The following is a 26,513-nucleotide window of genomic DNA, read 5'->3' as shown; positions in this document are numbered from 1 at the left end:
TGACCTCAGGTGACCCATGCCATAGTCCTGTGAATGCTGCCACAAGGCTCAGGGTACAGATTTCAAGACAGAGGCTCAAGGTCAGGAGGGGCCAACCCTCACACTCCCGGGTGACTGAGCGTGCCCTTGAACTCGGGTCTGTCCGACGAAAAATTCGAACGTTTTACTGCCCCCATTCCTCCCCCCCACCAAAAGACACGGCTGGGGATTTGCGGTGGTGGCCGTGGGCGATGCACACGGAGGCGAAGGCAGGAGGCGTGTGCGCCAGGAGCTCTCTGTCCGGCTAGAGGCACATCCGGGCCCTGCCTTTTCTGCACCGAGAACCAGGGCGGAGCCCCGCACAGAAAGCTCACTCTTCTGTTTGCAGAACCAAGATGGAGGGACGGATCCAACGGGAAGGATCATTCTCAGTCTGCAGAGTCCTCATCACGCGGCTTCTTTTGAGAATTGCGGTGAACACACATAAAACTGACCATTCAGACCCTTTTTAGTACACGGTGCAGCGGCATCGAGCACCCTGGCACCGTTGAGCGGCCACCACCACCGTCGCCTCCAGAACCTGCTCATCTTCCCAGACTCAAACTCTGTCCCATTTAACGCGGACCCCCGACTCCCCAGCCCCACCCCCTGGGGGCCACCGTCCTGCCCCGCCCCTGGGAGTGAGTTTGCCCTCCCGGGTCCCTCATGTGAGTGAGTCACACGGTGTTCGGCCTTCCGTGCCTGGCCTGTCCCACTTAGCAGGCTGTGTTCGGGTTCCTTCCGAGTTGCAGCAGGTGCCACAGTTTTATTCCTGTTTGAAGTTAAACGCCCTTCTGCTGGAGGTAGAGACCACGTTCTGGTCGATGTGTTTGCCTGCTGCTGAACATTGGTTTCCACCGTGTGTCTCTCAGGAAGTCGCTGCCAAGGACGTGGGCGTGCAGACACCAGCTTTCGCCCTGCCCTCAGCGCTTTGGGGTGGCAGAGCTGGGCCTGCGCTGCCCTTGGTTACAGAAGGCCTCTGACTCAGGGCGAACCCCTACTCAAGGGCAGAGACAAAGGCACTTGTGAGACGCAGGAAAGGAAGAGAGAGGACTTATGCACGGTTACACAGTGTGCGTCGTGTTTAAGGTGGAGTCACGTCACCAGGGGCCATCGCGTCCAAGCCAGGAGGCTCTCCGCGGCCCCAGCAGGGCACACTCAGGCCCGGCCACAGCGCGGCCGCTGCGTGGACGAGGCAGGACCTGGTGGGCCCGGGTTCCGGCTTTTTAAGTTCCAGAAGCCTTGAAGTTTGCAGAAGGAAGATTAGCTAATGGATGTAAGCTTCCTTCTGCATGGATAGTAATAGAAATGCTTTTAGGGAATCCACAGTCACACACCTTTCGCCCAAACAAGGGGAATTTTATGAAGAGACAGGAGAGTGAACAAAGACAGGAGAATTGATTTCTCCCATTCACCCAAATGAAAGCGGACACTTTCTCCCTGATTTAAACCTTTCCTCTTTTGTAGAGAAGCAACATATATTTTAGCTTAGGGGAACTTCTAGTCGCATGTATTTTTAAAGCAGAGAAGAAGTTATAAATGACAACGCAGTCAATATAAAATTGTGTTTTGTTGAAAATGGGGACAAAGGAAGGGAGGGCGTGCAGGCACCATGAGACGCGGTGCCTCGGGTTCCGGCAGCAGAACACAGCTGTTCTCCGGAACGGACGGAACCCAAGCCCCAGAGAAACGGGGTCTGTGTGGGGCTTTCCTTGGCCAGAGAGGCAGACGCCCCCTTGTGGGCTCTAACCCCAGTCACGGGCCCCTCCAAGGTCGTTTCCTACCCCAGCCGGAGACACACACGTTTTGGGAGCATCGAAGTCTGTGCAGCGATTGCTCGTTTCTGTGAAGTGCATTTCCCATCAGCCAGTCGCTCCCTGTCGTCTTCCAGGGGGTGATCTCGGCGGAAATGCCGGAGGGGGGCACGGCCGCCGCCCGTCCCCAAGTCCCAGCCTGCCTGCCCGCCCACCCCTGCGCAGGGTGCGTGAGGCTCTGCACACTTTGCTTTGTTTTCCTCTGTCCCGCGGGTGTAGGCAGTGCGGGCCCCGTCAGACACACTGTGCCGGGCACGTGTGTGCCTGTGTGTGACCACGTGCATATGCACGTATGCATATGCAACACACAGTGTGTGTGCATGACCAGATGCACACACATATACACACACGTGTATATACACATATATTCAGAAACAGGGCCAGCCCCCACGTGGCCAACACGAAGGGAGCCTCGCGTGGACAAGGGGTCTTTGGAACGTGAGGCCTCGATGGGACTCCGTGGGTCCTCGGCGGGCCCCGACCATTCAGGCATCCATCTCTGACGGCTGAAGCAGTCCCACAGGGTGGGCTCTGGACACGCATTTCATTAATAAAGTCTCAAAGCAATTACTCTTCGAAGTAACAGACCACGGCCCTTTCCCTGAACGCGCACCCTCGGCCCTGTGAGTCCTTCTGGGGGCGGCCGGAGGCGGAGGCGCCAAGGGCACGGCGGCCACCCTCCCCTTCACCACCTCCTCGGCAGAGAGAATCACTTCCCAGCGCAGCGTTCCCTGGGTCCCACAAAGCGCCTCTCAGTCCCCCGCCACCCCGCGTGGGAAGGATGTAAGAGACACTGTGTCTATTGTTCATCTGCTAATGTCCCCAAATGTCACCGAGGTAATTACTGGGCTGACATTTATGGGGCGCAGCTGGACACTGCTCAGTTAATACACAGCCTGCCTCTGGCGGACCTCACACCGCACCGTGCGCCCACAGTCACGTCCCCCGGGAGACGGACGTGCCCCCCCAGAGTCTCCCCTGCCCTCGGCGTCTCCCACCGGGCGCGGCACGCGGGCACCCGCGCAGAAGGGAACGGGGAACCGTCACAGAGCCGGTGCCCTTTTCTCAATGTTTCCATATGGAACTTCAGAGGTGTTTCTAAATATAGTTCACGAGCCAGGACAACACTGCTATTGTCTTCCTTCGTGGGAACAGATTGCGTGTAACCCTGGAGTCCGGATTCACAGAACGCACGCTGTGAAAACATTTGCCTCCGCGCACTCCCGTTTGCTGCCAGAGAACGGGAGAGAGGCAGAGCTGGTTTTTCTCCTGAAACGAACAGCGTGAAAATGCTCCATTTTCAGAATCACGGGCATCACAGGCTTTGCCCACAAACTCACATGCAAAGCGGAGCTCCGCCATCCGACTCAGCGCCGTGCCCAGCGGGTTGGCGGCCAGGCACTGGTAGGCGCCGCCGTCTCGGTCCAGGCGCGGGCCGCGGATCACCAGGCTGCCGCCGTCCAACCTGTAGTGAGAGCTCCCGGAAAAGTCAAGGTCTGTGCCATTATGCCTCCACCTTCGAGGGAAGAGAAAAAAAAAAGCAAATTATCCTTCTAATACAAAGGGTCGGCCACTATTTATTTGTCATACACGACACGCATGTGTAATTCCAGGGACCGATAAAGAAAACCCAGCGTGGTTGCACGTGCAGACAACCCCACCAGCTCCACGGAAGGAAACCGGCTTCACGGCTCAGCAGTATCGACAACCAGGGCACGGCAAAGATCGAGTCTTCAGGAATGACAAACGTTCCCCCAAAAGTGCACAGAGAGGCAACAGCACCCTTGTCAGGAGAAATGAAACTTAGACAATCCGCCAGCAGCACTGGCCTTCCTGTTTCTCGAGCAACTCTTCAAACACCCACGGCTGACACTGCGAGATGGAACGTCAAAGTGATTTAGGGAGAGGAGCCGGGGCGAGCGTGTGACCAACGGCACGGGGAGGACACCGGGGACCCTCCAGAGCCGGTGCGCGGCCGATGACAGCCCACCATCCGAGGGGCACGGCTGTCTCTGTTAGTCCCTCCCTGGGGAAACTGAGCTCGCAGAAGACGTGTCCACGGTGCTTAAGAAACGCCGGACCAACATGACACTTAGCTAACGTGAGACTAGAGAAATTTTCATTAAGGCAGCGACGTCTCTTGGCTTAATTATTAGTCAGCAGTCACTGGCCCATGAGCTCAGTGGGAGGCAAGCCTCACAGTCGGTTATCTGAAAGGGCTGTGAGGGGCTTTTGAAGATGAGTGGATATCCACTAATTATTTCTAACTTCCCCCCCTTCTTCACCCCTCCCAACTGTCATCAAGATACCCAGTGTTTCTGAAGTATGGGTATCGCATATTCAATGAGATGCACTCCTAGTGTGTTCCTACAAACCACTGGAGGAATTAGGCACTTAGAAATACTGAACTAAGACAATCAGTCATCTAGACAAACAAGTGGACGGCGTCTTCCCGTGGAAGAGAGTGAGTTCCCACCCCACGAGCCGGGAGGGTCCTTCCCCCCTTTGCTGGGGTGCTCCAGTCGCACTGAGATCGGACTAAAAATGTTTTGGTGGTCAGTGGCAAGTTGTTAGAAAGGATTGACATTTTACTGAATTCTTCCAAAGGTCACTGACTTTTCTAGGAGCACTTGAAACATCTCAGGGAGAGGGTCTGGCAAACGTCTACCCCAGAAGAAAAGAAGGAGGGACTTGGGTAAGCTAACACGCTATTGGGTGGCTTCCCCGGGCAGACCCTAAGGAAGATGGGAAGTGATTGGCCAAATAGCCAATCCATGAGAGAGTTTTTGGACCAACTCGTCATGTGTGAATTATTTACCCAATTCTTGTGCCCGTCAACTTCTTTTTAATGAAAGGAAGTTGGAAGACAACAATCAAAAATACCACGCTTCACTTTCCTGGGCTTCCTGCTAATATTTTTTTTCCCCCAGAGAAATGTGTGCAGTTTCTTGCTCTCGGTGCCGGCAGAAGCACATTGGGAAGAGTGTTGTCCTCAGGCCCGTCCCGCCCCTGCCCCCGGCCTCCCTGTCACCCCGGTCTCCCTGTCACCACCGTCGCACTGCCGTCCGGGGCACAGTCTGTGGCCCTCACGTCCCCTTTCATTTCAAAGCAGAGGAGACGCGGCACTCACTTGGCCAGGTCCCTTTAATTTTGAAATCAATCACTGGAATAACTGCTGTCATCATTACATGCTCCTAATTAAGCCCAGTAATTGTTTTTCAACACAAATTCAAAGTGCTCGGCTTGGCGGCAGCAAATGAATTTTTCCTCGGCCTCCCCGTAATCCTTCTAATCACTGCACTGCAGCACGATGATTATTAGGCTGCGCACACGGGGCAGGGGCGCGGCACCGGGGTAGGCTGGGTCCCGACTGACGGCGGAGAAGCCGTGGCCACGGATTCCAGCGGGCGTCGGGCACACGTCTCCGGTCGGATCGAACGCCGAGGAGAGTTTTCTCACGATGCTGACGAGCAAATACGCTCCAAATAATTATTTTAAGCATCTAATTAATATCATACTAATGCCAGGAAACAGAACGGATTTTAATTAAAATCGTGACCTTTGGCGGGGAGCACCCTTCCCCGTTGAGAAGCTGAGCCCTCGGTCAGGAACGGGGTGACGAGGGGCCAAGGCCGTCTGCTGCCCCTGGAAAAGGCAAGTGTGTGAGTGTGTGTGTGTGTGGGGGGGGTGTGCGTGTGTTTCAAAGAGGGGCCTTGCTGTCCAGCTACACGGAGCATTTGTTCGAAGTGCCTCTTTCTGGGCCCGTCCCCACACCTCTGAGAGGACACCAAGATGTAGATTTCTAACAGTCTCTCGGGGGGTCGGGGTGGCGGCGTGCCCTGCATGTGATACCCCTGCCCCGTGGAAGGGGTCTCAGGTCTAGTTACCCTTGCGACAGTCCTCCAGTTTCTGGGAGAATCACATCCCTCAGTTCTAAAATTAGCACGGTAGCGCGCTTCCTATTCTAGCACGTGGGGTTTGAAGACCCAGTGCGACAGTGAGGGCGAGCGGCGGGCTGAACCGGAGGAGTGCCCTCCTGCGGTGGCCGGATCAAGGTCAGACCTGGCAGGCATCCTCTGTGACAGTTGAAGACCGTTTTTTTTTCTGACAGGGGATATCGCCTACGCAGAAATCACTGACAGGATGCTTGGCTTTTCCAATAAAACATACACTCGGAGCTGGAGCTCAGCTCACTGGGGCCTGGCGCCCGAGGGCTGTGCAGGCAGGGGCCGCCCTGCCCACGCACCACCTCTGGGCAGCCCTTCCCCCGGCAGAGCTCCTGGTGGGACCTCAAGGCTCATGGTTTTGAGAACACAGAGCCGTCTTTTCCACGGGGACGCTTTTGTCCAAGCTTGCCCAACATTGCCCTGTCTCCCCGGAATGCAATCCTGTTTGCAAAGGTGCTTTCACGCCACCGGAAGTGACTTGAGATGGGCTGCTTTGAAACCGTCTCCAAAGTTCTGCTCTAAATACGGCTCATGTTCTCCCAGGAGGTTTCATGTGCTAAAGGCAACTGACCCAAAAACAGAAAACACCTCTGAAAATCAAAGGCAGCTCCTCCCTTCAGGGATCAGGAGGCTGATGGGGGAGCCAGGAATGGTCACCCCAGGGTCGTACCTGGGACAGCCTTGCTGAGCGGAGAGTCCCGGCTCTTCCTGCCGTGGCTGGACCCCTTCACACCACATCCGAATCCCCTCAAACACCGACAGTCTCCAAGCCACAGAGGTTTCCCTCTGTCTCACACACACACACGCTCACACACACACACGGTCTCGGGTGAATGTGGTTAGAAGTGAGATTTTGTCATGAAATTTAAGTTGGAAAGGGTCACATCAAACTGAATTTCACAATTTGTTGCTAATGTGCCTGATCTGAGCTACCGCTGCCCTTGGCTTTATTATCCAGGAAACCGGCTCCGAGTCTGACATTTACGCATTAAAAACTCGGTCCTTTCCTCCTCTTTCCAGAGCCTCTGGCCTAAGGGCATCTCACGCTGTAGTGTCAGGGGCCGGCTAACCCAGATTACCGGATGGGAATGGAACTATCTATCACCAGCCTCCTAATTTACAAACATCTTCGAAACAAAAGCCATTTTAACAACGCAGGAATCGGTGGTCTCGTCATGCCGTGTATTTCTTCATAGATAAAGCTAATCAGTGTATGATCCGGAGAACCGCTGTTTTACATTTTTTTTCTGCCTGTTATAAACCCATAGATATTTTCACAGAAGGTAGCTGGCTGATGGGTGGACTGATTGCTCTTATACCCAGCAGATGTTCCTTATCTTACGGGGATTCACAGGTTCTTTCCTCCTTTCGCAAACTTGACCACCCCGTGTGGGCAATCAAATTAGCTGTCAAAAGATAAAATTACAACATTAAGTATTAGGTGATGTGACAAATGTGCTCGTCCGACTTTTGTATATGTAGGCACATGTTAAATTAACCAAGACAGCTCATTCTTCAGGAAAAACAAGCAAGCCGTCTGTGAAGTGAGTGGTTCCCCCCCAGCAGCCGCTCGCTGGGCTGGGGCCTTGGCCAGAGGGTGGGGCGGACGTGAGGACACGCAGCCTCTCAACGATTCTGTTGTTGAAAAAAAAGCTGCTGAAGTTAGCTCGACAAGATGCAAGGGGGAATTTGTCTTTAGTTTGTGCAGTAAGTAACTTAGCCAATTAATCCAGACAATTTCAAGATCAAAGCAGTTATAAATATAGCTCAGGTATTTTTAATGCAACATAAAAAATAGACAAAAACAGCTTATTGTGCCAAAACGGGCTGAAATTGTTGCTTTTTGTGTGTGTTGATTCAACTTCCCTGCTAAAAATTAAGATTTAAAAAAAATGCTTTTAAAACCCGGTTGTAATAGTGATATCAATATTTGTTTGGTCTTTTCCTAGATCCACTTTGCACGTGCAAGTCTTGCCAACAAAATATCATTATGATTCACATAAGTGTGACATATGCATGCATGTGTTTTTAAAATTGTGAGTTCCATCCACCCCGTGGATCTAACTAATTCTGCCTTTGCTGCAGCCTCCCTCCCCGTGATGCCACAGGTTGCATGGGAGAGACAAATGCGACCATTTTTCATCTTGCCCAGAACAAAATCATTGTTCTGCCTTGAGGTGACACAGCTGTTGTCAGTGTTTCTGGGGTGACGGGACCTCTCAGTGGAGCCGCAGAAATTTGTCAGATGCAATAAAGTGTCTCTTCCATTCATCGCTCTCAGGGGGGCGGTCCCACACTTCCGTCCTCACCGTGCGTGTGGGCGGCGGAGGCAGCAGCCCCGCCCTGGGGGGACGGTGCTTCAGTCTTTCAAATTTGGGAAACAGATCTTTTCCTCTCCTTCTGCTTTTCCCTTAATCTCTCTATTACTGTCTCCTCTGTGCCTCCCTCCCTCCCTCCTCCTCCTTTCCTTCCTCCCTCCCCTTCCTTTCTTTACTCCCTTCTTCTTTTCCTTTCTGTCCTGACCTCACCACGGCACTGCCCGGCACCCAGGTCAAGGATAACTGGTCCAAGAAAGTCCCACCGACACACAGAGCCCTCCGGGTGGCTGCCGGGGGAGGGGGTGGGGTGGCTGCTGCCTGGAGCGTGGGGGGCTCTTTGGGAACAGGTGTCCGTGCCACCGTGAGACAGGAGGACACAGATCAGCTCGCCTCAGCCAACATCCCCTGAGCTGCACCCTGCAAATTCAGGCCCCTGAAGCCCTTTTTGGGGGGTATGGCCTCCCTCGAAGGCAAAGAAAGAACCCAGGGCGGTGCCCAGGGCCGGGCCCTCACCTGTAATGCGGAGGGGGGTAGCCACTGGCGGCGCAGCTCAGGGTGACTTCGGACTGTGGCCGATGCAGCGGGAAGGTGACGTCCTGCGGCTCCCGGGTGAAGGAGGGGCTGCTGGAAGGGCCGGCACCTGCAGAGAGGCCGAGAGACCCATGAGAGTGTGCGGCCGCTCAGCCCGAGGCCGCGCCGCGTGCCCACACCTCTCATTAGCGCTTTGACTTCGGAAGGATCTCACGCCCACAGAAAACCCTGCAAGCTGGGCACAGAGGAAATTTTTGAACCATGTAGAGTCATGTTGCAAGCAGACGCCCGTGATCTGAACTAAATCAGCTTGTGTTTCCCACGAGGGGATTCTTGTGCGTGACGGCAGGAAAACCGTCGACATTGGAAATGAAGGAATCGGGACCGGCCTCTCTCGTTCAAGCCCCGTTTCACCATTTTCCCAACAAAGCCTTCACGGCCAGAGGATCCACACGAGAATCACAGATTTTATGTAACCGTCTGGCTGTTCCGGCTCCCTCAACGTGGAATCACTCCCCAGCCGTTCCCTGACCCGGCTGTGACCCCTGGGAGTGTTACTCAGGTCAGGAGGCAGCAGTTCCAGGCAGTGTCATCGCACCCAGGACAGCGGGGTGGGGGAGCCTGGGCCGGGCCAGGTGCCGAGGGTGCCGTTACGGGGTCTACAAAGACTTGTAAAAATTCCAGTGAGGCCAGGGAAGCCTGTTTTTAAATTACCGCATGGAAGAGCCTCCCCTGGCCCTGCAGGGGGCAGCGGTCACACGACCGTCCCCTCGGCCACCCCCCCAGCCCTCCCTGGTGCAGCCAGTCTCCTGGGCACTGAGATGTCTCCGGTCAGTGATGGAGGGGAGCCTGTCGGATCCCACTGTCCAGCGCCTCCTCGTCCCTTTGCGGCGGGCAGGGAGGCTGCGGGGAGGGGGTTCGAGAAGAGCCCCGGTCGTGGAACGGTTACACGCCCACTCTCGTGTCTCCATCAGTGGGGGCCCTTCTATCCGCGTGCAGCCACGGGCCTTACTTCCTTAAACACGTGACAGCCCGTCCCTGGGTCTTCCCATGGCCCTGTGGTCCCTGGCCTGGCCCGCAGGGGCCCCCTCCGGCTGGCTCCTTCCTGGTCTGACCGGTGCCTGTCTTCTTTGCACGCCCGCTCACTTCGTGGTGCCAGGCGGGTCCTGGAATCACCTGGTATTCCCCTGCCTCAGCCAGGAGATCCCTCGTTTCCCTCCTGTGTCCGAGAGTGGGGTTTAGATGCCACGGTGGGGGTGCCGAGTGTGCTCACTGCACGGAGGCGTTCTCGCTCCCAGGCTCCGTGTGTGTGTGTGCACACAGGCACACACTGTCATTTATTTAGGTGCACCTCTGTCCACCCAGCGTGGCCCCTCTGTCCACCCAGCGTGGCCCCTCTGTCCACCCAGTGTGGCCTGCGGTGGGTTCATTCTACTTCTCCTGTGCCCGCATTCCTAACCCCCCTTTCCGACCGGAGCCCCGGGTCCCCATCATCTTCAACGGGTCACCCCTTTGCTCCTTCCCCTGCAGGCAACCCACCAGCATGTACAGCCGCCGCCCACTCCCCGGGTGGAGGCCCTTTCACCCCGCACAGGCCCGCACACCTGCGCCCAGGTTTGCTGCCGCACCTGACCCCGCCGCTGGGCTGGCCCTCCACCCTCACCTCTCACCTCCCTCAGGCCGGGCCCGGGAGGTCTCCCCCCCGCACACTCCCCTGACCGCTGACCCTGTGCAGGTGGTTTACCGAAGCAGACGGCTCGCTCACGTCCCTCACGATCTGCATTTCACCCCGGCGCACCGTTTTCACCAAAAATAAAACCTGAGCGGAGAGACAGGCACCCAGGGGCTGCAGGAAAGGCCGAGATCCTGGCAGCCCTGCCGTCCCCTCAGGCTACACAGCGTGGGTCGGCACTACCTGCCCAGCCCCCACACTGGGGCTCAGAGGGTCCTGGCTCTGTGGGAGGGGGGTCAGGGTCGCCCCTCCGTACGAGGGAGGAAGCGAGTTGTCCACACGCAGTGCCTGACGCACGCGGGAGCAGGAGGGGGGACTCGGAACGGGGGCCACGCCACTGCTCCACGGCAGCGGGTCCAAGAGACGGGCCGTGCGGGGGCAAGCAAATGCCCCTCCCGAAGAAAAACCACTCAAGGAATCCCAGGAGATTTCTCTACATCGCTCAAGCTACAGAATAAGAACACAAATTTTTAATAATAATGTAATAAAAAATAAAAAATAAAATGAAAAAGGTGGCCAAAGAAGAAAAAAAATAACAACAGTATTAAGATGAAAAAAAATCCAATAGAATCAGATACATTAGGAAGTTGCAAACTTCAGGATACAAATTGCAACCAAAACTGCACCTTCAAAGAACTAATAAGTCAATTAAAATGGGCCAGAAACAAAACAGACAACTACTGAAAATTCAATTACTGACATAAAAGGATAATTTGAGGTGATTGTAATGAATGCAGTTGAGAAAACACAGATAATTAAGCGATCGAAGAAAAGCAATGAATAAAAAAAGACAGATACAATGGCCCAACTTAACCGTGTCCTTGGCACCACCAACATGGAGGATCACCCCTCATCGGACGGTGCCATTGGGGACATTCCCCGTAAATGGACGGGACACAGCTGTTCCAGGCACTGAGAGACACACCCAGGGCCAAGGCCCGTGCCCGCCGACTAGCTGGTCCTCAAAGCTGAAGACTTTGCAAGAAGACCAGCCTGACCCAGCAAATCATCTTAAAAGACTAAAGAACCAGCAGGTTCATCTCTGATGTGGTAGCAGCAGCCTCCTATCCTAGCAGACAGCCAAGAACAGTCCGGATATTCCGAGTAAAAGGTGGCAAGACGGTCACCGCCCACCGAGAAATCTCTCAAATACAATAACACGCAGCACCCTGTAACGCGAACAAGGAAAGGAAACCTCTCGCGGATGGAACAGAGATGGCTCTTCCTGGAGAGAGGGCTTCACCAGGAGGCCTGTCCGCTAAGGTCGCGCGGCCTGGAGACTGCGCCGTGACAGTGGTTAAACACACAGCTGACACTCCCGCGCCACGTGAGGGTTAGGGGTGGGGCGGAAGGTGTAAGTCAGAAACTCCGATGATGAGGAAATACCAGCACAGATTTAACAATGACGCGTGGGTGAGGGAATATAGTTAGCAGTGTGAGTGCTCGTGTCATCTTCTTGCACGGAGAGAAGTCAAACGCATAAGCCATGTGTGTGTGTGCGTGTGTGTTTATATATGTATATACACATACAAGTCATTTTTTAAAGATTTTATTTATTTATCTTTAGAGAGAAAGGAAGAGAGGGAGAGGAACATCAGTGTGTGGTTGCCTCTTGCACACCCCCTACTGGGGGCCTGGCTCACAACCCAGGCGTGTACCCTGACTGGGAATCGAACCAGCAACCCTTTGCTTTGCAGCCCACACTCAGTCCACTGAGCCACACCAGCCAGGGCGTACGTACACAAGTCATTTTTAAAGCGTGTGCATTCTGACTTCTGCGTGTCAATCAGTGCGCCCTTTGCCCTCAGGGAAATCTTTTAAAAATATTTTTCTCAAATCATTTATTAGAAGTTCACAATCTCTTCATTTTCACTTGCTTTAAACTAAAACACAGTTTAACTGAAATGTTAAAAGAAGGACCTTCGGCACGACCTCATTCTAATGAAAGTGATTTCTCTTTCTAGGCCTTTATCTATCCCCGTGTTAATCTACCTTCTCTGCGTCTACAGGCGTAGAAAGAGGGCTGCCGTGTTACCCAATATTAATAATTTTTACTATTACAGTTATTAAATTTGAGTGAGGTTTTAAACATTTTCTTTGCATAGCTTTTCATGGTTTGAATGTCTAACACAAACACGCATCTGTTGGAGCACACCACGGACGTTTCGATTCAGGAAAGGGCTGGAGCAAATGTGATGAGGAGGTCGTCTAATTCCGGACGGTGTGGATGGCTTTGCATTCATCCTTGCTCCTCTCCGGAGATTTGCAATTCCCACTCTCGCTCCTCCCCGCAAAGGGAAGACCCGGATGAAGTGCCAGCACCAGCCTAGCATGGGGCAGGGGACGGCCGGTGGCTGACGCTGATGTATCACTCTCCTCTGCCCCCACTCCCAGGAAGGGCTGCTCCCACTCCTACACTCTACACCGGGGGTGTAACTAGACTTAATGATATCTTCCGTTTGGGAGAGCCGTTTGTGGTTTTTAAAGGGCTTTACAAGCACCAATTAAGAGATTCAATCCCTGTGATACCTTTTGTGAGACACACACTTCCAATCTCATTTAATTGATGGGTTTAAGACTAATAGAACTGGGCATTTTCTGACAAACGGTTTCATTTTGGAAGACACAATAGCTTGGTTTTGGTATCTTAGTTATGCCCAGATATCTGCTGTTACCAAAGTGTTAAAGCTTGATTCATGCCAGTGAAAAGTCTAGCTGGCGATTAATGGTCTGGTCTCTGTCGGTGAACGGTTAGATTGTTTCTATACCATACTGAATTTATTAAACAATAGCAGAATCTTGTCGCTTTGCCCACAGTGTCAGAAAGCACCGAGATTCCTGGTTGTCTGCACAAGGGCAGGTGTGAGGAACGTCTCCGTCCCTGCCACGAGCTTAGAGAAGTTCCACATTCGCTCACGGTTGTGCCGTGGGCGCCGTTCCTGAGTAGATGCTGCCCGGGTTGGGTCCCCCCTCCCGCCGTGCAGCCCCGGCTCCCCGTCTCTCCCAGGGCTGGGCCCCTCCCCGTCTCCACGGCGCCCTCCGTCCCGGCCCACCCTCTGCCAGACTTCGAGCAACAAGCAACGCTGTCTCCCCTGCCACTCAGCTCCTGTGAAGAGAATTAATCTCTCTCCCTCCAATTTCCCGTTGTCCTCCAAGCAAGTTACAAAATTAAAAAGAAAAAAATCTCAGGGAGATCTCCACCTGATTTACAGGGGAGGAAAAGCAATCCCAGAGAGGTGCTGCATGTCCGGGAGAATCAGCGGCAGCGGACCAGAGGCTCACGCCCCACTGCGGGGCTCTGAGCGGCAGCCCCCGCCGTCGCCGGCGCTCCCTGGTCACGGGCTCAGACAGGGAGGATAGGCCCGGCTTCGTATGTTTAAGGGGAGGAAAGAGGGGAAAAACCAGTAATCTCTGTTAGAGAGGGAGCAGGAAAAGGCTGCATTTTAAAAAGAGTTTTAAGCCCTGGCTGGTGTGGATCCATGGATTGAGCACGGGCTGCGAACCAAAGCATCACAGGTTCGATTCCCAGCCAGGGCACATGTCTGGGTTGCAGGCCACGGCCCCCAGCAACCACACACTGATGTTTCTCTCTCTCTCTCTCTCTCTCTCCCTCCTTTCCCTCTCTGGAAATAAATAAATAAAATCTTTTTAAAAACCCTCTTTTAAAAATAAATAAATAAAATATCTTTTTTTAAAAAACCTCTCTTAAAAAAAGAGTTTTAGAAGCCAGAGACGTGGGGTTGCAGCAACAGCCCAGTCGGTGGGCTAGACCCTGCAGGAAGGCGGCCAGGGTGAGGGCCGGAGGTGAGAAAAAGGTGACTAACCAGCTGATTGACCTGAGGAGGAGAATGGAAGGGGAAGAGAGCACTCAGGACTGCTCAGGGATTTGCTGCTTTTCAAGCAGAAGGGAAGGGACAAGAGGTGAATCTGCAGCTGTAGACAATGCACACAACACGCATGCATGGATGCAGGTTTGCAGACGGTGCTCTGGCGGGTCCCCTGCGCGCACGGGCCTCGCCGCCCGGAACAGAGGCGGGCACGCGGAGGGGCTTGGAGGGCGGGCTGGGGGACAGACTGGGGTCTGACATCCTTGGCCTTTCAACTCGAATGGACAGAGAATTTCAGTTTGGCGATTGTTTGATGATCATGTATAAAGGTGCATTTGAAATTATTTCAAAGGTGGAGGTTCCCCTGCTCACCGCAGCATTGTTCACGATGGCCGAGACGTGGGAGCGGCCCACGTGTCTGCGGATGGACGAGTGGACGAGGAAAATGTGGCATCTGTATCTCTACCTACCTACCTACCTACCTACCTAGGTGCCTACTCACCTGTCATCCATCTGTCTGTCCATCTACCTACCTGTAAACACCAGTAAGCCTGAAGCCCCAAGAAAGAAGGGGGCCCTGCCACCTCTCACGGCGTGGACGGGCCTCGCGGGCGGTACGCTAAGTGGGGAAGTTGGATAACAAAAGGCAAATATGCAAAGCAGGGCAAATGTTAAGTAACCTTACGTGGTGATATGCAATATACGCATATATCAAATCAACACCACGTGCACCTTCAATGTACACGATATCACATGTCAATCACATATCGATAAAGCTGAACAAGGTACGACTTCAAATCAGCTGGAACTTCAAGCAATGCTTAGATTCCAGCCACACTTGACGTGGTGTTCATTTTGCAACCTGACTAATTAGTGACTCCTCACTCAAACATCTCAGATCTGGAGCGGCGGCGTCACCAGCCAGCGGGCGATGGCCTCGCCTGACTTGTCGTCTGTGCCATAAACATTCGAGAAGACGGTTCATTGTTGAGAAGCTGCTGGGAACATGATGCAGCCATCACGCTATTTGTGTAAAGCTTCCTAGTAGAAGGAACTAACATTGCAGATACGGTGGGACATCGGAGACCGGCAGTGCCTCAGCCCGGAGTCTGTGGTGACCCAGAGAGGGGCAGGCGGAGCATGAGGCCGGCTGGGTCGTCTGTGGCATAGCGGAAGTGGCACACAGACCCCACGGCGAATCACAACGAGAGGTGTCCATTGCCACACATTCCCCACTCTGTTCGTCTTCTCAGTTTAAAGCAGAAGCGGAACGTAAATCTCCATCCTCACTGCTGGATGTTGCCAGCCCACGTCGGTCAAGTGTAACGTGAATCAACGCAACCACATTTTGTCTCCTCTGAGTACACGCTGAAACCCCTGCAGGCACTGCCCTTGCAGAACTGGGTGCATGAATTGCCCGCGAGAAGCTCGGAATCCAATGAGAGTGATCTTAGCATGGAGGGAGCTCCAGAGCTGAAGTTCAGCTTGCACATGAATGAGCCTGCTTGAACCCTACACGAACACCGGCGGGCGGACTGAACGTTCCGATCTTCGGGGTGAATGGACTGAGGTTTCAAGAACTGTGGTGACGTGCTTGACGTCACGCAGCTGGTGGTGCTGGGGCCCCGGGAGCAATGAACTGGCTGCAGTACCACAGAGAGTGACGTCTTTGGTGTGGCCCGCTCACATTTGTTTGAGATGCACGATTTTGCCATTTTCCCCAGTGTCATCACAGCAGGTGAAACCTGAGTGACTAGGGGCTCTCTGATGCAGGGGCAGGAGGAGGAGGAGGAGGCAGCTGGGGGGCAGCGCGGGGCAGCGTGGCTGTGTCTGCAACGGCCCCAGTGTGGTCTTGAGTGACAGGAAAGCCGAAGATGAAGACCAGGGATGCCCCACATCCATGGAGTTGGCAAGAGCGAGGAAACAGCCAGAAATGTGGCAGACGATTGGTGTGAGAGGTCGAGGGCATTTCACCAGGATCGCCGTCTTGGTTTCCTACCGCTACCGTAACAAATTGCCTCCGAGTTCGTGGCATGACACTGCACACCTCTCTGAATCATTCTCCTGCAGGCCGGAACTTCAACGTGGGCCTTGCTGGGCCCCGTCCCCTTTCTGAGGCCCCAAGCAGACAGACTCATTGTTCCTGCCCTCGCCTCTTTCAGCCTGTCCAGGCCGCTGTGTCCCTGGGCAGGCGGGCCCCCCTCCATCTCCAAAGCTGGAGAGAGGGCACTGGGCCCTCCTCATGTCCAAGTTCTCTGACTGTCCCTGCACTGCCACGTTCTCTTCTTCTGTCTCTCGAGTCCCCTTTTAACGACCCCGGTGACCATGTTGGGCCCGTGCAGAAAATCCAGGGTGACCTTCCTACTAAAATCCAGGGGCAACCTGAACTCGGCCCCTCTGCCCTGGGGTCTGGTGTGGGCACGGGCTCCAGGTGTCAGGCCGTGGTCAGCATCCCCGTGGGCACAGCCCTCCCGTGGGTGGCCGAGAACATCATTCCAAGTGCCGCGTGTTGGAGAGGGACCGTGAGCACAGGGACGACAAAGCACTCCTGCTGGTGGCGAGGGCGTCTCTTCTCTCTTCTGCAGATGAAGTGTCGCTACCCAGGTCCAGCTGGAGCAAGACAGGAAGGCCAGGCTGCAAGGAAATGGGGGCGCACATGGGAGCTGTGGCGTGGGATCCAGAGCCCTCCGTGCAGGAGCCGGGCGGCGGAGGGGGAGAGGCGGGCGGGAAGAGCAGCAGGGTCCGGAGCAGCTGTCGGTGTATGGGCCTCCGTTCAGACTGGTTACAGTTCCAGGGCCAGAGGGACAGGCCTGCGTGTGGGCCGGTGCTGGGGGGCCGACGGTGGGGCCAACCCACATTCCCTCCTGTGGGGTTCAGGGTCTCCGGCCCCATTCCTTCCCCAGTGCAGACCACCTCGACACTGACCTCTGAGAAGAAGCTGCATGCCGTCTGGCACACAAGCCCCTGCGAGCCCTCTGCTGACCTGTCCCCGAGTGAAGACGTCAGAAAACCCCAGGACACCTTCGGTCCACATCGACAGGGTGGCCGCCCTGGGGTCGTCGCCTGCAGCCGGGCCGCCTCTGTCTGGGAGGTGCCGAGTCCACCGACACAGCAGCAGCAAGCCCCAGACTTCCTGTCTGGGGGACAGGAACCCGGCCAGGCCGGCCCTCTGGAGCCCTGTGGCCAGCAGGTGCAGGTCGGACCCCGGGCGTCCCTGATTGGGTGGGAGCCGGCATGACTCGGGTGCGCCGTCACCAGGAAGCACAAGCATGCCGCCCCCTCCCTCCTGCTCCATGCCCACTGCCCGCACGAGCGCCCAGATGACGTCAGCGGGTTCGGGGTGGGGGGACACGCGCCCCGAGTGGCCTCCCTGGGGAGGCTGTCACTGCACCCCTCTGCCACGGAGGGCGTCCCAGGTTGAAGCCTCTCACCCCTCCCGGTCACGTGTCCTCCTGCCCGCTGTGCCGGGCAAAACGCCACCAGACTTGTCGGAGGAGAGGTGCCCTTTGTGGAAACGGCCTGATGAAGTTTCATGGGCTCATGTCTGTGTGGACGCGTGGTAACCTCGTTCCCGGGCTGCCCCCCTCGGGGCCCGGGCTGCCACCTCGGGGTCCTGGCTGCCCCCCTCGGGGTCTGGGCTGCCGTGGGGCTGGTCTGCTCCGTCCTCCTCGCCCAGCCCCTCCCGGCCCTCTCCTCCCAGACCGGGCAGGCAGGGGCGCCTGTGTTTGGGTTTTTCCTCTGTCTCTCTGTCCACGGAAACCATTTTCGCTGCTCCTTTCCTCACGCTGGTTTAAGGTGTATTCGCCTAGAAGCAGATTGATATTTTCCACGGTGGAATTCTCTCACGGATGACCACATGTGCTGGGTCGAGTCCCTCACGCGTCCCTGCCCTGGCCCCGATGATGGATGACGGCTCAGGTCAGGAGATGGCCCCCAGCGTGGACGAGCTCCCGGCTTCTCGGTTTCTCTCCTGCCCCAGCCGCCCAGATACCCTGGACAGCACATTTGCACCGGACTGGACGCACGTCTGCCCCCGGGAAAGGAAGTCTCGGCCCCGAGGCACCCTGAGGTGCTGTCTGCCACCCCAGACAGAGGTTAAAGGACCAGGCAGTCGGCAGAGACGACACAGGGGAGTTCGACTTATTTCCGACACATAATCAGCAACAATTCTTTCTCCTGATACGAGCAGGGAAGCCGGCTGGTCCCGGTGGGAGGGCCGCTCCGGTGTCCGCCATTCACGCCTGCGGGCTCCGGCCAGTCCCGAGTGTGGGGTCCCGGTGTCCTCACTCGGGATTTGAACATAAGTGGTATCCACGCCACTCGAGGTGCTGCTGCTGCGTGGACGTTGGGGACATTTACGGGGCCAGTGAGCGGCTCTCCCCCTTCCCCTCCTTCCTCCCCAGGTTCTCCCTCCTGGCCGTGCCCCCCCCACCTGGTGAAGAGGTCAGCCCACCTGAGACCCACCCCACCGGCGAGGACACGCAGACAGACAGAAGGTTGTTTCACTGAGCCGGCATTCGGTCAAGTTCAAGGTTATTATTTTATGCCATTATAAACACAGCACACGCTCATTACAGAGTATTTGCCAGACTCGGAAATGTAAAGAGAAAAAACACCCAATTCTGCCGCTGCACAGTAACCACTAGCAGGATATTGGTGGCTGTAATTCCAAAATTCTGTCTGTTTTTAATTTTTAATTTTTACTATTATTCAATAGCTACAACTATTACAAACGTTCCCCCTACTTATTAGCTGGTACTTATTAAATTTTATTTGTAATAGGACTATAAATTTTTTAAATGTCATCATCGGTCACGTGACTAACATGTCTCCAGGAAAATGTTTTCCTTGCCTCACAGTTCCGCTTCCTGTTATAAATAATGTGATACGAATGGCTCTCCCATATTTGCAATCACTTCCTCGGCACAGGTTTCTAGAGACGGGAGGTGGGTGGACCCGAGAGAGTCCTCGCTTGGGGCTTTCTGATACACGGTGTTCATTTTCATCCGGTTGGCTCTTGTGAGGTTGGGGGACCCTCTTCAGAGCGAGTGTCACCCCAGCGGGGAGCCGGCAGATGGTGGTGAGGAAGGCTTTGACAGTTTGCTAACGGCTCCATGGACCAGCGACGCTCCGCGTCTTACTCAAGTCTGCACGCACGTCTCCGGGCACCATGCAGGCCCTGGCGTGTCCCCCACGGGCAGACGGCGAGACCAGGTGGCCTCTCTGGGGTGGCCGTGGCCCCGGCAGCCAAGGGAGCAGGGGTGGTGGGGAGAGACGGGGAAGGGTGATGAGGAAGGAGCCGCCAGGGCGGAGGCTCAGAGACAGGTGTCCGCTGCCCTGGGGCGTCCCAGGTGGCCTGCCGGCCAGAGCCTCACGGCCGTGGGACTGAGCGCGCTCACCGCCAGCTGGAGGCAGCCCCCAGAGGGCCGCATTTACAGCGCCTGCTGCTGTTGTTCAAGACGAAGACGGGAAGCCGCAACCCTGTTTAGAGCTTGTTCTGCAAAAACACAGCCACGTGCCTGAATCCTCCGTGCTGACCCCAAGGCTAGGCGCAGACACCGGCTCGGGCTCGGCGGGCACGGCTGTGGCGGGCGGGCTGGCCGTCACTCGCGTCACCGTCTCCCGCCGGTGTCTCTTGGAGGCCGGGCGAGGGAAGAGCACCATCTTGTGAACCTTCCCAAGCGCCCGTAATCCGCAGGTGCCAAGGGCTTTGGCTGACCAGAACATGCACAGTAACACAGAAATAGCGGCGAGTCCACTCCGGGGCCACGAGTTAGCTTTATAATGAAATTGTTATTGAATTTATCGGGGTGACCTTGGTTAATGAGGTTACACAGGTTTCAGGTGCGCCAGTCCGTAACACGTCGTCTGTGGGCTGTGCTGTGTGTTCACTCCCCGGGGCCAGTCTCCTCCCACCACCACTGACCTCCCTTCACGCCCCTCCCCTCCCCCACCCCTTGCCTCTGGTCCTCCCCCACTCTCCTCAGTGTCTCCAAGGTTTATTCTGCGGGACCCCTTCTCCTGCCTCGCCCAGCCCTCCCCTCCCCTCTGACAGCTGTCAGTCTGTCCTCCGTACCCGTGCACCTGTTTCTATTTTATTCTGTGCACACGTGCACAGGTACGCACCTGTGTGCAGACACACACGTGCATGTGTGCACGGGTACATGTGTGTGCACATATGATCACACATGTGAGTCTGTGTGTGCCTGGGCTTGGCTTGCATCACAAGGTGTTTTAGATGCTGCTTTTTGAGTTTAAGGTGCTTCCCAATACCCAGGGACTGTAGCCGACTTGGACATAAACGTGTCCACTGCCCATAACCTCTCACAACGGTTCTCACGGCGGCCCTAGCAAATCACAGGTGTAGATCAGCGAGATCCCAGGGCTGTGCTGGGACCCGCTGGCACCTCTACCCCTACAACAGCCCAGACACAGAACAGGGCAGGGAGACAACGGTCCAGTGAGCCAGGAGCTGCCTCAGCCCCCTGATGCCCGGCCAGGGGTGAATCAGAGGCCGGGACCTCCAATGGGGGGTGCGGCCGGGTGTGTCGCTGGCCGGTGCACTGACGTGACCCATTGCCATTATGCCCCTAACTCAGAGCCACCAGCGGGGAAATTCTCCAGGGCAGATGGGGGCGGTGAACAGGTGAGTCTGAATAACCTCTCGTCTCAGAGAAAACGCTTTAGCACCCGTTGAGTTGTGGAGACTCTGAGGGACGCAGAAATGGTGAAGGTGAACGATGACCTTCATGGCCTCACACGTGCCCTGACATCGTCGGTGTCCGGCAGGTTGCTTCCCGCTCCGCCACTGGGCCTTGACAGGCACGTGGGAGCCGTGCTGGGCTGGGCAGGGCGGCGCATGGACGCTCTTTATTTTTGGCTCTTTCTGTTTACCTCTGGGTCCCCGGGACCTACAACGGTGAATGCGATGCCCCTCGGTCCACGTTTAATGAAAAAATAATGGACAATACAAATTGGATTCTGATGCTATCATTAATGAATTCCCTGTAAGAACCCATCACGAAACTCTCCCACGAGTACAAAGGGTGTAGTCATTTTGTTCCACCGCGTGTTTTCCACATGGCTGTTTCCCGAGAGCTGCCCGGGCTCCAGCGCCGAGGGCTCTGCAGCGTGACATGGGCTCGTCCTCCTCACGGCCCTTCCCGCACGCAGCCCCGCAGTATCCCTGAGTCCTTCTCACGCCCGCCAGTCGCGTGGAGAGGCCGAGCGCGCAGCAGCGGACGGAGCACAGCACGAACAGAGCCCCCGTCCTCCCGGAGCTGGAGAGCAGCAGGTGGCCTCAGCACCGGCCCCCTGAGCGGAGCAGCCGAGCTGCGTGTCGGAGGCTCCGGGACAACCCCGGCCCCCAACGCAGAGCCACGGCGCTCCTCAGAGCTCAGGGCGTGTGCTGCCGCCTCGCACTCCCACAGGGTCCCTGCCCTGCCTTCCTGGAGCAGGTCTGTGCGGCCCCTGCACTGTGGTGGGGGAGGAGGAAGATCCACGCTCTCTCCGGGGGGCTGGTCGGCCCGAGCGAATGCCCGACGCGGTTGAGCAGTGTGCGTGCGTCTCTGAAGCACATTCTTCCTGAAGCTGCCAAGGTCAAGGGCGCTGCTTCTGTGACCTTGAGCACATTCATCTGCAGTTCGGCATCAACGGCCACGATACAGGGCCGCGAGCACCTGACCTTCCATGGCGCCTGGCCGCGCTACACCGCCAGTGAGCACGTTCTTGGGCGGAACAAAGGCATTCGCTGCCGAGTTCGGTGCAAACCTTTAAGGCTGCCTCATGCAAAATGATCTCCCTCCACTGCTGAGGGAGCTGGTGGGCCCTTGTGCAGAATACAGGACGTGGCAGCGATGGGTCCCCAGCAACTCGGAAACAAGATCGCTCCAGGTGTGAGAAGAGTCAGACCCCAAGTGTAATGAAGAGGACCACCCACCTGTGGAGTGGCCCCGGGCATCCGGAGACGTGTGCCTGGCAGGGTCCGGGACACCAGGGCCCTGCAGCCGTAAATAAGCCGAGAAAGCAGGACCTGGCGGAGACGGTCTACCCAGACGCCGTGAGTCTAGTCAGGTTCGTGTGGCCGTGAGTGGCCCAAACACCTGCCAGCAGCACCGGGGGTTCTGCAGAGCACCGGCAAGGCGAGCGAAGAGAGCACAGAGAGCGAGAAGCGGACAGTGTGTCTAAAGGCCCTCCTGGCGGGAGACACAGGGCAGGACCACGACAGAGGCACCCCTTGCGCTTCCTGTGTGTTTCCTCTGACGGGCGTGGGAAGTGGTCTCGGCGCTTCGTCAGCCCTGAGTCACACGGGCCCGAGGACGTGCTGACCCTCTGCTGTCGGGGGTCATTACTCAGCCCCAGGAGGGTCCTGCCTGATAAGGTGTCTGTTTGCCTGGGGCCTTAGGCCCGCTGGGGAGTCCATGCCGGCGATGGCATCGTGGTCCCCGGAGAGGCTTGAGCCTGAGGAGTGTCACACGGGCCGTCCGCCATGTCCGCGTGACTGCTCCCTGAGAAAGCCATCCACGGATCACCTTGCTGTCCCCCCAACCAGCACAGGGGCCACTACCATGGCACTTCCTAAGGGACAGGGACACTATAAGGCCTCACCACACCTCGAACAAATACCTCTGGACAACCCAGCAGTAGCCACGGCCCCTGCAAGCCAGTCTGTGCAGACACAGGTAATAATCCTAATGAACTTCCCTCATCGATGTCTGACGTCTCTGTTCCCCTCGGGCAGCACCAAATGGGCCTTAGAGACGCCAGCATTTCTTTCATCTCTGTGCGTCAGCAGGGAGAGGGACAGAAGTCACGCTGTCCAGGGCAGGTGACGTGCATCAATCTCCCCCCTTTATAACAACACCAAATGAGAACCATGTGCCTTCAGAGTCACCAAGGAGGCAGACGCTGGTTGGCCGCGGTCTCCGCCGGGGCCTGGGCCACACGCCCGGTGCAGACACGCTCAGGTGGTCTTCTCCACCTGGAACACTGCATTTAGGGACTCAAGAGGCACCGGTTAGGTTTCTGTGCCGTCAGAAAGAGACGAAAGGGGACTCACGCACGGAAACCGTGAAAGAAAGAGCAACACCCACGTGGGAGCCGAGAAGCCAGCGGACTCACCTATGGGTGTTCCTTTGCTGGTCAATCCAGAAGACTCAATATTTTGGTCATTTTAAATTAAAAGTCTTTGTGAACCTTCTTAAAATAGTCAGAACAAAACGTGTCACTGCCCCTCCTCAGTCACTCTGGGGGTGTCACCGGAACTTGAGAAACCCCCTGCGGACATGGGTGTACCTCCTGGTGAAGTCTGAAGATTGGGGACGCTTTCCAGCGTGAACTTGGACCCACCAATTTCCTTTCAAAGGATGGGTGACCTTTAGTCACCTCGGCCAGCTCTGTGGTTCAATTCTGATGCCCTCTGGCTATGGTTCAAGGTAGCTTCTGAAGCCTGAGATGCCTGGAACATGGGTAACACGGAGCACCAGAAACACTCGCACGTGGCTGTATGACCGGCGTAGCCCGGGTCCCCGTGAGAGGACCCACGCAGCGCCTCCCTGACATGGAAGGAGACACAGAGTCACGACGAGAGCCTGCCGCAGCAGCCCGGGCCAGCCTACTCCTTCTGCTATTTTTTCTCATGGATTTTTTATACACCTACAATTACCAACAGGCCAGGACTACCCAGGAAGCCATGGCATCTATCTGCCTGAGGAAGGGCAATTGCTTGTCACGGAAGGATTGGTCACATGGTGTCTTCGGTTCCTCTGCTCCTCGCACCACTGCCTCCCTGGTTTCGTGCTGGTCTCGACGCCAGAACGGCCCCGCCTCTCCGAGGCCCAGGGATCTCAGTGCAGAGCGAGCAGCGCTGACCGCGGCCTTTCCGGGGCCGCGCCTCTGCATGGAGAAACTCCCCTCGGCCTTTTCAAACGTCGCAACGTCAGAGCACACTCGGAAGAAGAAAAAGAGACCGTGCCCGTGACCATGACACTGATGTTGCTCAGTCAGCTAAATCACCAATATAATTAAAATAATTATTTGAGATGACACATGTTGGGCAATCAACGTGGATGCTTCTGGAGCTGACCTTCCTTCAGCTGTGCCCTTGGGGACCCACGGAACCAACCACTGGTTCCAGGGTCACTTTTAAGAGAAAGAGATGAAACTGTCCACGCAACGCCACCGCACAGGGAAGAAAAAAGGGGCCCTAGGTGCTCGGCGAGGGTTCCGATTGGATCACGCTCTTGGGGCTGGAACTGCTGGGCAGGTTCATGCCGCAGGCATGCACACATGTTTCATCAACGTTCTGCTCTTGTTTCCATGTGAAATGTGGGGTATAAATCCATGCACGGTTCATACACGAGTTACATTTTCGAGGTTAAAAGCAAAAAAGCCAGGCGAAACGGCAAGGGGAGTTCAACAAGAGCTCGCTGTGCTTTAACCTGAGAGGCTCCTCCCCCCGTGTGCATTTCCCCTCTTTCCCAGGATGGCGCTGGGACGCAGAGTTGGTACCAACCCGAGCCTGGCGCACAATGAGCTGCTGAGTCTAGTTCTGTGGTGACTTCAGAAGCCAGCCCTTCCTGTCCCCACGACGTCCTTCTCCAGGTCCCTGGGAACAAGGTCAGGGAAAAGTCCTCTCCCCGGAGGCCTGGGGAGGGAGGGTGCCCCTCACCTGGTCTCACTCTCCCCTGGGGACATGATGACTGACCGAACATCCCGGTGCAGGAACACCAGGCTGGCTGACTTGTCTCCCCGGGACACTGGTTAGAACAATGAGTAGACTCTTCTCCCCTTCCAGGCTTTTAGAAGAGGAGCTAGAAATACTTAAGGAGATGGTAGGATAATGGATGAATGTAAAAATATCTGGAGATCGTTCAGTATGCATTCGGTGTCTTGAACGTCTAAAGCTTTGAAACAGAAGGAAGAGATCTTCTGGGGCGTTACTATGGTGACAGAGCGATGCTGGTGGGGTTGTGGGGGTGATGGCGGAGGTGGGCAGAGGGGGTGCTTGGGCGGAAATGTGTGGAGAAGAGAGACACTGCGTCGTCTGTGGGGTCGGCCTTTGTAAATGTTATTACCGTTTGAATTCTTTGTACAGAATACCTTCAACTGAGAGAACAAAACACTCTCAAATATCAATGTTTCAGCCGTGAGTCATCCACATGAAACCAACCAACAAGTCACAAGGACGGGGACCCCGTGGGCGAGCCCCCGGGAGAACGCACACAGCTGGAAAGGAGTCGCCTCGCGAGCTCAGAACTGCAAGCTCGTAACACCTGAGGCACAGGCGCACGCAGGTGCTTAGAAGCATAAACACCACTGTGCCCCAGTGCGACACGGCCCAGAAGTGTGCACGTGTGTCTGCATGACCAGAAGTGCATGTGTATGCCTGTATGACCGGAAGTGTACTCATGTGTCTGCACGGTCAGAATGGTACATGTGTGTCTGCATGACCAGAAGTACACCCATGTGTCTGCACCATCAGAAAGTGCATGTGTGCCTGCATGATCAGCCATGCACACGTGTGTCTGCATGACCAGAAGTGTATGCACATGTCTGCATGACCAGAAGTGTACAACTGTGTCTGTGGAAGTATGCACGTGTATCTGCATGATCAGGACACCTTGAAAACACGTGAAGAAGTATAAACCGTGTTTCTCCTTGTAGGCCTCTGGTGGCTCCCTTGCTCCCTAAAGCGAGGCGGAATCTCAGAGACTCGGGGAGCTGGGACAACTGCACGGAGCAGCAGGCGTGACTTGCGGGTGCGTGCGTGACCACGGTACCCGAGTTCCCCCTGGCCTGGCCTCGCCTCCACCTGGAGGGAGCTGCCAGAGGCCCCGCTCCCGTGTGGCGTGGGCAGCTCTGAGAAAGGCGGGTCCCCTTCAATGATCCTCTCGGTCAGAGAAAGTAGGACCACTTCTGAGAGCTATGACAATGGAAGAGAATTAGAATGTCTGAGAGCCTCCGGACGCCAAGATCACAGGGAGAAAGGCCACCGGCTGGGCAGGGGCAGTCAGCCTGTGCCGAGATGCGCCGTTGGGATCCCCGGGAAGCTGTAAACGGCTGGGACGTGCTACACCCTTGTGGTCAAGTAAGAAACCAAGGCCAAGGACGTCCCAGAGCCGTGCAGGGAAACGTGGCAGGCATAATCCTGACAAGTGGACAACAGCAATCAACCAGAGCAGGGTTATCGTGCCAGACGTTTGGCTGATTGTTTCCGATTCACAAGACACTCAGTGTATCGTGGGGAACTTAACCCTCACTGGTCAGGGAGGCAGTGTTACCTGTCCTTCGCTGAGACGGGGACCCCACTTGGAGGGGTTCAGTTT

At 55.9% G+C, this 26,513-nt stretch overlaps 1 protein-coding gene across 1 annotated transcript in view; it reads right to left on the bottom strand.

Annotated features, from left to right (window-relative positions):
- LOC114501809 (contactin-6) overlaps window positions 1-26,513 on the bottom strand; it is a 128,674-nt gene that overhangs the window by 89,488 nt on the left and 12,673 nt on the right. Inside the window, 2 exon segments of the mRNA XM_036030243.1 lie at window positions 3,173-3,348; window positions 8,611-8,737. Coding sequence (XP_035886136.1) covers window positions 3,173-3,348; window positions 8,611-8,737 — 303 coding nt within the window.

Source organism: Phyllostomus discolor, chromosome 7 (genome assembly GCF_004126475.2).
Source record: "Phyllostomus discolor isolate MPI-MPIP mPhyDis1 chromosome 7, mPhyDis1.pri.v3, whole genome shotgun sequence".
In the NCBI taxonomy this organism is placed as follows: domain Eukaryota; kingdom Metazoa; phylum Chordata; class Mammalia; order Chiroptera; family Phyllostomidae; genus Phyllostomus; species Phyllostomus discolor.
This window is presented reverse-complemented; position numbering and strand designations above follow the sequence as displayed.